Raw genomic sequence first — 12,823 nt, forward strand, 5'->3', positions numbered from 1 at the left:
TATCAAATCAGCTATCAGAAATTCCGAGATATTTGTGTAGATTAAGCATAATATACATAGACACTTCCATCTTTGGTGCCATGCGGTTGTCTATACTTAGATGTAGTCACGTGATCGGAGGGGTATCCTGGTCTGACGTCAAACAAGATGGGCGCCTTACCTAAAAATAGTTTGCATCATTTCTACTTTTAATCGCATGTTACTGCGGTTGCTGCTGGCTGACCCTAGCAGACGGCTGTGTCTGAGTCTGAGTGTCCTGCTGCACAACTGCACTGCACATTGCACATACCGACCGACATGGCCCTCTAAAATCGTCTTAGCTTCTGTGCCTGTGTTAGATAAGATCATCGTACCTGGATGTAAAAGGGTTCATGTTTTGTTTGTTTCCAAAGATGTGACTGTGAGTCATTCTTCCGAAGTTATCCTCCATTTTTCAGTCTTCTTGTCGTCCCCAAAGCCAAAGCTGGGTGCAAGGTGTCAAAGTTTGTGTGTGTGTGCATGTGTGTGTGTGTGTGTGTGTGTGTGTGTGTGTGTGTATGCACAACTAGATTCTACGTCTGGACAGAAAAAGAGGAAGATACAGAATGGTACTGGTGCAGGCTAAATTTATGGACGAGAATTGGTGAGATTGTCTAACCCTATCCGTATGCCCTGCCCTGGGGTCATTTTGTACCCCCGGGGTTGTATTCTTCACATTTTAGAATACTTCTAGATCTAGATATCTTGTACGAAGATCTCTTTGAAACTTTCAGTATTTCTCAAAAGGCCGTCATTATTCGAACTCGAGTCCGAATAACATTTTTTCATATTCGGACTCGAGTCCGAATTTAAAAATTTCATATTTGGACTCAAGTCGCCCACACCTTGTCTGCCGATCCGATGCCCGCCGCCTCATTGATACGCCCCCACCCCCCATGTTTCCCACTTTCTTTGTTGTAGAAAAAGGTAAAATTGAAGAGGAAGAGGCTAGCCGTACTTAATGTACTCGCAGTCTAGCCGTACTTATTCTTAATATGATGGCTAGACTGACCATTTAACAAAAAATTAGGCCTACTGAATTGTAAATATACTTTTTTAGTGTGCAGTACCTAAAGTATTTGTATTTGAGACGAAACCAGGTGCCTAAATGACAGTGCATGTATTTTAAACCTCCTGTTTTCTAATGTTAATAGGGCCTAAGATAAGTACGGCTAGACTGGCAGTCTAGCCGTACTTAAGTACGGGTAGACAGCCAGGCTAGCCGTACTTAAGGACGGCTAGACTGTCAGGCTAGCCGTACTTAATATTGATGGCTAAATTGTAAATGAAATTTTTAGTTTGCAATGCCTAAAGTATTTGTATTTCAGACAAAACAAAAAGGTGCCTTACTGACTTGCATGTATTTGAACCTGAATAATTACTAGATCTAGATCTAGATCTAATGAGACCTGTGTACTTAACAGGCTTGAGTCGATAGGGCCAAACCTAGACGGTCATATAATCAGGCCACCTGCGCGCTACTGACCTAGATTCCTTGTGGGCTGACACACCCGTATAGTAAGCCCACAACCTTGTAGATCATTAGTAGTGATAAGCCTACGCAGGGTGCGGCGGTCAGTTTGAATTGTTGTTTTCTCATACTTTGACACTGGATTATTTCTGCCTAATGCAGTTTGCTTTTCAAGTCATCTGGATTATGTGAATATTTTATACATCATTGTGTGTGTTGAGGAACAGAAGTGGTGACTAATTAATTGATTAATTAATTAAGATTGACCAACAGTCTTGAGATCGCAAATTTGAAGTGCTGTTTGGCTGCACTGTAGGCCTACTGTTCATTTTCAGATTCTTCATCGCCATCGTACTCAGTGAATGCCTGGATTCTTTTAGTTGAGGCCTAATGCAGTTGTTTTTTCCAAATCATCTGGATTGTGTGAATATCAAATATCTCTTCCATCAGTGTACGTGTTTAGATTAAACCTACAGTGAAGTTTTGACCGTGCAAGTTTAATTCATATCTGTCTAAATCCATTCTAAAATCCATGTCTACACAGTGGAGGCCCCCCCCTTCTGATCCGCACACTCTTCACTGACTTAGAGCCTCTCTATGCAAACAACCACTAAAAACGAACTCTCCATCCTATCCCTAGGTCTAGATCTGCTTTTAGATTTAGATTAGTTTGTAACACAAACAATAGACTAAAAGGACCATGTAGATATAAATCTATATATCTAGACTCTGAGCGTTTAGGGGCCCACCCTTGTTAGGTAGGGAAAAGTATACGGATCATAATTATGGGGGAGCTCCTTTGTGTTTTTCCCGACCTGCTTTGTATATTAATATCTGCTGTTCTTTCACAGTGCTTACATGCTTCTCTTCTAGGCCTATTTATTGCTTTCATCATGTGTGGTTATGACTCTGTTGGACTGTGACTGACACCTTCAAAATAAACTGAAGGAATAAGAACAACAATGGGAAGAAAATGCTCAGTTGGTGGATGCAAAACTGGCTATGACAGTCAGAAAGGTGCAGAAAAAGTGACCTTGTATGGATTTCCTTCGGATGAAACAGAATGTCGGGCATGGACTGCTAGCTTACCAAACATTTTATCCTATGAAAAGGTGTCAAAACATATCAGTGTGTGCCCTCCATTTCCGTAAAACTCTAACTCAACTCAAGTCAACTTTCTGTCTTCCCATCGCTTTTGTCTGTCTAGAATAATTTTTTACATGTCCGTTAGTTTGAACACAAACACAGGGAAGCTAAACCATTGAGAGAGAGAGAGAGAGAGAGAGAGAGGGGGGGGGGGGGGAGAAAGAGACCGCCTAGCCGTGGCCGTTGTAATCATTATTATCATTACGAAGGTCACTGCTTGCTGTGGGCCGAAGCCTGAGCGGCCGGTGTGTCAGCCCACAAGCAAGGTATGTAGTTCTTGGGCTGCGCTGCCTGATTTATGATCGCCTAGGGCCAAACCTAGATCTAAGTACGGCTAGACTTGCAGTCTAGCCGTACTTAAGTACGGCTAGACTCTCAGTCTAGCCGTACTTAAGTACGGCTAGCCACTTCGAATTGAAGATTAGCAGATCTCCTGGCACCTGCATATTATGAGCTGTGTAAAAAAAAGACCGATTCGTTCAAATACACAAGCCTGTGTCATCTCGATTGTTTACCAAGAAAAAGTTGTGTTGCTGTGTAGAGCCGAGCATACGGCAACTTTTGATTCCATAGACCAGCGCACAATTCATTACGTAGATCTAGGTCAAGACTAGCTTTGTAATGATCAGTTGCCGGGGGGGGGGCTGACGCGAATGCGACGTTCAATGCCCGGACCGATAGCGCGCCCCCCCCCCCCCCCCCCCTTCTCCGAGATGCACACACAGGCACACGTGTGCAGGGCGCCCATTCGACCCCAACACACGCTAACAAGCCATCTTTAATTGCTTCTGATGACCTCTTGTCAAATCAACATTTATTAGAAGCGCTCTAACTTTTCAGGCCGGCCTCAAATTCATCATAAGATAAAAACTCGGCTCCGGCACAATAAACTTAACGCCATTTTGCCCAAAGTGGTCCCGGTCTCTACCCAGCCTGAGGCGAGTCACGAGTGAAGCAGGACAGGAAGCCGGAGTCACGAGTCACAGGAAGTCGGAAGTGATGTCATGCTGGACAAGAATCAGAGTCCGAATAACATTTTTTCCGAATAGTCGTTCTCAAAATATCATTTTGACAGACTGCTTTGCAAAGCCTATGGATCGGATTAACGAGTAAATTTCCTCTTTGAAAGTGGTGTCACAGAGTTCCCCACGTCGTATTGTATGGATATGATTTTGTATAACACAACATACGGATAGGGTTAAAGATAAACACAAATTAATGCCAATCGAAAATAAAGAAAGGGGTTGGGGGGGGGGGGGGGCACCTTATTTTATCAACCCACTGTCAAATTTACCTGCCTCTGGCGGCCAGGCGTGATCTCGCATTGCCGGATGCTCTGTCATAAATTTTGAATCGGCCTCACACTACACGCTGTGGATGGGCAGTCATAATTCAGTCACCTGTCATTATTGTCAGTCCCTCCTGTGAATGTTTACCCAAGTTGATCTATGGGTAGGCCTAACACTACATTTTTTTCAACAGCTGGTGAGGGAAGCGTGATCCATCATTACCTATAAAAGCCCCGCTCACAACTCATGCATAAATCGTGTGTGATGTGACTGGTCACTGTTTTGTTTACCTAATCTGTAAGAACAAAGTTACAATGGACATTGACTTGAGCTTGCAACAGAAGCATCGCTCGTTCTCTAGTGGTGGCGACCCGTGTGTTTGTTTTACCATGGCACTCTGTGTTCATCATCTTACTTACATAATATTTAGTTAATTTTACCCTTGCACAAAGTCAGCAACAAAAAGAAAGCTTCCAAAAAAAACACCATCAAAACAACACAAAAAAACCTTACACCATCCACCCCCCCCCCCCCCCCCTTTTTCAAAAGAAAACAAAAACCCTTTTGAATTAGCCCTACGGCAGTTTAAAGTCTGAGATCAGCCCCGGTTTGGACCTCAGAAGAGAATGATTTGCTTTCTTCATTTTGACCAGTCCTGCCTAAGACGGCCACCTGTATTATACAGCCACTTTTCTCTTTGACATTGGGAGGCCGTTTTACACAGGTTTGACTGTTCACATAATTGCGTGCGTATAGCAAACTATGATACCTTGCACGCAATTGCGCGCGTATAGCAAAATTTAAATTTCTGTGCTCGCAATTGTGTGCGCATGTATAGACTCAGCCATAGACTTTTATGATTTAAAAAAGTCAGGCCGTTGTTTTTTTAAGGTAAATGTTGTATTTCAATGTGTGTATTCCCAACCGATGTTGCCTTAGATTTCCAACCGGTGTTTTCTGAATCGCTTATGAAACAGTCGGCGCTCAATTCTTCAGATACCCTGCGGTACAACTTAAGAATGTGGGTCCAGTTTGGTGATAACTATGAAGTGTGGATTTTGGCTCCACTGATGATTACTTCTGGTTCTAAATGATTACTTTTTGATGCGCATGCCGATATGGAGATATATCAAACCTAGGCCTAATTGCAAAACATCAAATTATGGGGGCATGCCCCCTTGAAACACCCCCCCTCCCCCCCCCCCCCCAATTGCCCCCATTGTTTTTGTTGGGTCAGGTGGGAAAGCTCCCCTGAAACCTCCTTTGTTAAAAGCAAGTGAAATTTTACTCCTTTTTTCATAGGCTACTGAAAAATAACAGGTCGTGTCTCGCTCTCGTTGGGATAAAACATCGATACTGAATATTTATGTCAGTATGGGTATCTCGTAGGCCTAAAAAATAAAATAAATAATAATAATAGATAGCATTTGTATAGCGCATATCCCCGCTCAACAGCAGGCTCTATGCGCTTTACACTATATTATTACCCCAGCAGACCATAGAACACTCCGAAACATTCTCAGCTTCCCGGGAAGCATACAGTGCAAGCAGCTGATTAAGCGCTCAAACACTAACAAACTGACAAGATCTTTCGCTGTCTATAGCCGGGTACCCATTCCCACCTGGGTGAAGTGAGGAAAATTCGTGTAAAGTGCCTTTCCCAAGGACACAACGTCGGGCCCTTGACGGGATTCGAACCCACGACCTTACGGTTGCGAGTCCGAGAGCCTAACCACTAGGCCACCGACGCCACAGACGGAACCCACATTTTTAAGTATTACCTAACCTGTATATATCTTAGATCTATATATATATCCTATTTTACAATCATTGACTCGTCGCAAAAGTCTGAATTCTCTTAAGTTTACAGATCCCCTAGTTATATATATATATATGCACGTGAACAGTTAAAAGAAACCACGCCAGCTATTTTTTTCCATCTGTTTTGAGGTAGGAGAAAGTATCTATTGGGATAAAATAAACGTGGTAAGTAAATTGATTCACCACCACTGTACGGACGACTGCAACCGGCAGGCAAGATGCTGAGACATAAAATTAATGTCACGTTTTCAAACCCCCTACCTTTTTTTCCCCTTGCCCCAAACATCTAAGCATGCCTTTGCATGGAAGTGTTGACGTCATTCACAATACCACCAGGCCCTGCCCGCTTTAAATTGAACACCGGATAGGAAAGCTGCTGTGATAGATCTAGTGACTAGTAATTTTATCATATTATGCCTCGTATGCGCAAAGCAAAATATTTTCATGGTCCCCCTAGACTAGAAAATGTCCGTAGACCAGGATCCTGGTCTTGCGAGACACTTCCTTACTATTAATAGTTCCCAACACCGGTTGGGAATATTCTATCTTTTCCAACACAGATTGGGTAAGCATAGCCTTTTGATTTTCGGACTATGCCTGTTATAGTCAGTTTTAATTTAATTTTTTTTTGTATCTACACAATTTTACAAGTTAAAACAATTTGATCCACCCAGGCATTTATCCTTAATTGATTAGTCTAGATCTAGTATATAGGTTACTGACTACAAATAATATTGTCATGAGAAAGCTTTGTTGTAGGAATCTTACAAAGAGATAAATTTTGTGATAGCTGGTGGTTGGTGGGTGCTCTTCTGATGTGGTTTGCTCACTTCTTCTATCAATTCGATCTCTCCTTAACCTAACTTTTTCGTGTTTGATACTCTCCTGTGACACCTCTAATCTTCGGCACTTATATGACCTTTGCCTTTATTGCTAATCATAAAATGCTTGTACTAAAAAAAAGATTGTGATAGTTTACAATGATCTCTGTCCTTTTCTTTCGCAGTAGTGACCTGGGTCTAGATATTCACAATGGCCTTAACAGTGGCCAGTTGTACTACTCTCCTGAGGACCATATCTAAAAGGGCAAGCACATCACTTGGTGTTGCTATCGGGAAACACCGTCAAGACGATGTAGATGTCTCCATGACAGAGCGGCTGCAGACATGTAAAAGATTCAATTCATCCATTAGCTGTTATGGTGAAAAAAGTGCCATTAATGACCTTTCACTGGAAACTGTTCATAACACTTTGATGAAAAGGAGCAGGACATCTTCTTTGCCAAAGTCAGACTCATGGCAGTATGCTCCAGTTTTTCAGTATCCTAGTCCAAAACTCTCATTGAGTAGCCAACACAACATTCCACTTTGTTTGCATCAACATCCAGGCAGCCTAACTTTTTCTACATTCTCCTCAATGTGGACTAATCCCAGTTCAAATACCTCGAAAGCATCTCACAGCACGCTCAGTAAATCTCATGCAGCCTTACTTCATGTTTGTGATTGTCATCAAAAGTCACACAACAGCATGAGTAGCTTCTCCCCAGCAAGACTTATTCTAGAATCGTCCCCAGGAAGTGTTCAACCTTATCTCCGCCTGATTAGATTTGACAAACCAATTGGTAAGGAAGATGTTTAGTCAATTTTTTATTTTTTATTTTATTATCTAGTATCTTAAGTAATCATGTAGTGTGCTCTTATTATTAACCAACAGGTGATGGAAATGTTAGTGCCTGAGAGAATGTACAGAAATTGAAATATAAATAGCGAAAACTGCAGCTGTTGCTTTTAGCATTTTTCATTAAGATTGTAGTTTCATTTTAAAATAAGGATAATTATAAACCAAGCTCATTACTTTGAAGCTTAGATTAAGTTAGTAATTTTGTTTTCTATACTTTTAACTATAATCTCATACCTTAAACTGTTGTCAAACAGCCTCTATCCATTAACACTTACAGTACCGAAGGCTTCTATAGTGAAAAAGACTCAAGTACCACACCAGTTTAGAACGGTGGTAGAATTTTTTTAAAGTAAAAAAACCTTGGCAGCCCAAGAAACACACTTTAAAAGTCCATAGAGGTTCATCAACCATTCTGCTGTCATAGAGTGACTTCCTTTGGTATTTACTTCAGTGCAGTGTGTGCATTCGTTGTTTTCTTATGTTTTGTGCGCCTGGTTGTGTCAGCGACTAAAATCGCCAGCGGTAGTGAGGGCATACTATGGCCTGGCAACTAAATTCGCCGACAGTACTGTAAGTATTAATGTATTTTAATGTAATTCAGACCTGAGGGGATCCTGAAAGATTCTGTGAGACTGAAAGACCATTTTTTCCCCAGATTTAAGTCTGTATTGCAGCTTTGAGTCTGCTTTGTCTTTGAAAAGTTTTCATCTACACGTTTGTAGGCTCATAACCTTCCCTTTTATCCTTTTGTCGTCTCTTACAACTTCACTGCATATGAAAGAAAAGATTAAACTGAGGGAATGGCTTCATGGAATCCACTTTATTTGCCTGATTTTACCTTATATTAGATAATATGTAGATTCTATCTACAGTTAGCTAAAAGATGATCATGATCTTACAAAAGCAATTTGTGCCAGTGAAAGTGGAGATGAAAGCAGATGATTGAACATGATTAGAGCATGAAAGGAGGTGAAAGGAGAACATTTTTCGTTGCTGTCAGATTTCGAACCCAGGACTTATTGAATGAGAGGTGAACACCATACCTTTCGACTATGAGAGCCCAGTCCATTTGCAGTAGAAGGGAACCATGTGAGAAAATTCATTTAATATGCCTTTTCCAAGGACACAACGTTAGCCGAGCTGAGCTTCGATGCCCCAAACCCGGAATCTCACAATTACAGGTCTGGTAGCCTGACCACTTGACTATTGATACAACGTTTTGTTTTCAACCATCCCTAAAAAAAGATGCTAAATTAAAACAGGTGAATTGAGGTGAAAGTGGTGCCTTATATTTCTTTAAGCCATAATCCTGTTGTTGCAATTGATGCCTTAACTTTCATCTGTGCACTGTTTTCAGGTACATGGCTGCTGTATTGGCCTTGTACCTGGAGCATTGCCTTGGCTGCCCAGCCTGGCTGTATGCCGGACCCTAAGCTCCTTGCCCTCTTTGGTGCTGGAGCCTTCTTCATGCGGGGTGCAGGCTGCATCATCAATGACATGTGGGACAAGGACTTTGATGCCAAGGTTAGTTGGATAGTAGAAACTTCAGTTTAGAGTTGGAGAGGGGTTGGGGAGGGAGAGAGTAAAACCATTTACTGACAACGACTATTTGAAGCTAAAAAAGTCCTAGCAGTCAACCACTGCCCATAAACTGTCCAGTACTAATAGTATTATGTGGAAAACTGAAAATTTCATCGTGTGTAGTACTTAGATTATGTTTATGATCTTTTTGTTTATGCATCTTGCTGGCCTACTCCAGTTTCTCCTAAATCCTTCTCATTGGGCTGTTGATTGTCATATTTATTTTCTTTAATGTCATTGTTTTAATTTGACTTTTAGTCAGTACAGAAAAAGATAATTCTTTCTGCTTTGGTTTTTCAAAGTTGTAGTTGTTCGACACCCAAAAATCTGAAAAGAATAGTTAGGGAAACCAAAATTCAAAATGTATGCTGGTGGTCAGTGGATTTTCTGGTAATATTTCCTTTTTCGAAATTGTTGAAGTGTTATTATTACGAACATTATACCTCTGTTCTTTACAAAATATGCCCGTTGTTATCATGCTACAAATCGCCATCTTTGTGATGTGCAGGTTGAGAGAACCAAGCTTCGGCCTCTTGCTGCTGGAGAACTGACCAGCTTCCAGGCCTTGGTATTTCTAGGCACCCAGCTGAGCTGTGCCCTCGCCATATTGTTGCAACTCAACTGGTACAGGTGAGCATCTTTCACCTTTGGGCACCTTTGGCTTTTGCATGCAGTAAATGTGAGTTCTATTCTCATGTGGGGAAGTCTGGGTTGGTCTTGAAAGATGAGGTGGAAGCAGCCCACCTCTATTGATATGAATTGTGTTGATGGAGATGTAAAAAATTTACAATCAATCTAATATGGTATCATTTTTCTGGTTATTTACTAAAATCAAGAAGTCTGGGACAACCTAAACCTTTTTCATTTAGTACAGCTATCAATATTCATATTGAATGGCTTGATGATATTCCTGGTCGGTCCTATTGTTAGCAGTCGTTTTGTCATTTCTGTCTGCCAGCCCTTTCTGTCTGTAGACTTGCAGTAAATAACCATTACCATGTGTGTGTACTTTGCCTGTACCTCATCAGAGCTATATATTTTTTTTAGGCCTTTTTAAAGCATTTCTCTCTGGTTGTTTCAAATGTCTTGGTATCCACCTTGATCATGAAGACGACCTTGAGGTTGGGACATTGTTCTTCTCTCTTTGTTATTGATATGTTAGTATTCGTTAACTTTTGTCCTGTTACAAGGAAAGGGATCTGAGCTGATATCATAGAGAAAACTTTATTATTTCTTACTTATGACAGCATTTTATGAGGAGGAAGAATCAGAATAGAATAGGAAAACTTTACAGTTCTATCCAAGTCATAACACAGTATTTTGAGTTCATGTATCTTGAAAGGATATTGTTTGGGTGTTCCACAGTGTTTTACTTGGGGCATCTTCCTTAGGCTTGGTGATTTTGTATCCACTTGCCAAGAGGTACACGTACTGGCCACAGCTGATGTTGGGTAAGGCTTAATTTTTTTGCCACTAGATTGTTAAGGTTGCCTTGATCTGGGGTCAAGGGCTCGACCTTCAAAATGTGTATAGTTTGGATTTCGACACTAGCAACGACTCACTCTCTGTCAAGGAATTTAACACAGGCTCTTTTGAGAAACAAAACCAGAAATTTCTCTTAAATCCTTGATTGTTATCATTTTGGAATTAACGGTTCTCATTATGTTGAAAGTGATTTATATAGAACTTTCCTGGGCACACAGTAATTTTTTTAATATGGGCTCTTAAAAGTAAAAAAAGGAAAGCAAAACAAAATCAAAATATTTATATATAATGTTGATGTGCACTGTAGAGTGATTTTATTACTGGTTTAATTTTTTTTTACCTGAGTTGTGCTGGTTGATTTTCCGTACTCATGTTCAGCACTTCTGCAGTATTGATTTTTTTTTCTGATAGAAGGTTCACCCAAAGGCCTAAGCCTATTTCTTTTGACCAGCTCTGTCTCACGCAGGATCTACCACATTGCAGCCTTTTATACACACTTGACAATAGCTTATTCCATCTCCGGCCTTCAGTTAAGTGTTCATTTGAAAAGACATGGACATGGAAAAATAAGGTTAAATTAACCTACTTTCTTGAGAATATTAAGTCTTGCCACGCCTTCTAAGAAATTGAAACTAAAACCTTTCAGTAAGCTAAGCACCTTAGCCATTTGGGGACTATTAAAGTCCATGTAAATTTTTATTGAACAGCTGATACTATTATGGTTTTAGGTAAAAGTTTGTAAGTCTGGAATATCATCCCACTTGGTAACATGGAATTAATTATTTTTGCTTTGGACATATATGTGAGGCAGCGTGGTGGAATCAGGCTCTCGTCAAAATAATCAAAGTGAAAAAACTTGCATTTTTCCGCAGGTTTGTGAACTTTTATCAAATTTTTTTTTTTGGCTGGACACCTTTCATGCCCATTAAAGAACTAATTTCTGTGTGGATTTTTCTGAAAAACATTGATTAAATGCACAAAAAATGTAAATTTTCAGTTACCACGGACTATTAAGATAAGGAAATAGCTAATCTTTGGCGGCCATTTTCTCACTAATTTTACTTCTGAAAACAGGTGACCCCCACCTCCTTCAATCGCAAATATCTCGACTTGTATTCAAGATAAATGGATATTTTTTTCGTCCTAATAAAAACAAGTGAACAAGCTTTAAGATGATACCAATAACTCAACATGCCCAAAAATTGAGGAGAGCCTGATTCCACCACTCTGCCTCACATATGCCCCTCACACTTACTATTACTTTTACCTAAAACAAATCTGTTGTATATTGTAAATGAGTCTCTCCCTCACATACACTCACATACTGAAAGCAAGCATTTTCAGTACAAGTAGAACCCTGAACTTTTGGAGGAGGGATGCTAGGACTCAATGATCATTAGGAGACAAATGCTGACAAAACATCAACATGCACCAAAATAGTCATTTAAAAATCACACAAATTGAGAAAGTCTGATGTCTTCTCTAAACCCCCCAAATTATAAAAAAAATCCTTATCATACATGTACAATAGTAGTACGGGGGCTCTCATGGCCTAGAGGTTAAGGCGTTGGCCTCTCATTCAAAGGTCCCAGGTTCGAATCTGGGTAGCGACCAAAAAATTTTCTTCTCTAAAATTGTCTCCTTTCACCTCCTTTCCTGCTTTCTAACAATGTTTTGTTGTCTGCTTTCGTCTCCTCTTTGAAACTCTTTCTGCCCCCGCCCCCTCCTCTGGGCTCCTGACTCTTTCTGCAGCCTTTCTACTGCTACTCCTTTGCTCCTTCTTACTGCTGTCTTTCAGCCACCTCCCTGATCTTCTGGTAAGAAAGATCTACACCTAGCCTTCTTGGACAAGGGCAAAAATTCTCGGAGGGCCCATGTGCAAGTTGCGCACGTTAAAGATCCTTTGGTGGTCTAAAATGGATAAGAGTAGGCTTCGACCGCATCCCCGGCAAAATTAACAATTTCCTACCAACTAAAAATATGAGGTGTGTCCCGCGCACTCATATGACCTTATTTAGTTGCGAGCATCGTAAAACACTTACCCCGTTCGCAAGGTTCCAAATTCCAAACTTCCCTACCAAGAAAAATATCCATACCACACCTGAAAAGGTAGTAAAATATCCATTACACTTTCCTTGATTCCAAACATTTTGACCATGTCTCTCCATTGAAGTTTACCAAGGAAATGAAGATCTGAAGAGGGGGAGGTACAGTGAAACTGGGATACAACAAATTCCGAAAAATCGTATTCAACCCCTTTTTTGAAAGTTCATTAAAATCAAAATAAACACATGAATGAGCAAACTCGGATTTAATGAAGCCCCCCCCCCCC

General features: G+C 40.7%; 1 protein-coding gene across 6 annotated transcripts in view; it reads left to right on the forward strand.

Annotated features, from left to right (window-relative positions):
* Positions 1 to 206: 206 nt before the first annotated feature.
* Positions 207 to 12,823, forward strand: part of LOC101855103 (4-hydroxybenzoate polyprenyltransferase, mitochondrial) — a 34,676-nt gene continuing 22,059 nt past the window's right edge. For 3 of the 6 annotated variants that reach the window (XR_004858595.1, XM_005099273.2, XM_005099275.3), the window contains exons 1-5: positions 207 to 394; positions 6,752 to 7,366; positions 8,783 to 8,949; positions 9,515 to 9,636; positions 10,372 to 10,457. Coding sequence is in view for 5 of the 6 variants with exons in the window: in XM_005099273.2 (XP_005099330.1) it covers positions 6,778 to 7,366; positions 8,783 to 8,949; positions 9,515 to 9,636; positions 10,372 to 10,457 (964 nt within the window). In the remaining variant the exon portion in view is untranslated. Of the gene's footprint in view, positions 401 to 431; positions 623 to 6,751; positions 7,367 to 8,782; positions 8,950 to 9,514; positions 9,637 to 10,371; positions 10,458 to 12,823 lie in introns of those variants that run through there. The other 3 variants (XM_013083056.1, XM_005099274.3, XM_013083057.2) reach the window with 3 other exon arrangements.

The sequence above is a fragment of the Aplysia californica genome, unplaced genomic scaffold, assembly GCF_000002075.1.
Source record: "Aplysia californica isolate F4 #8 unplaced genomic scaffold, AplCal3.0 scaffold00208, whole genome shotgun sequence".
Classification (NCBI taxonomy): Eukaryota; Metazoa; Mollusca; class Gastropoda; order Aplysiida; family Aplysiidae; genus Aplysia; species Aplysia californica.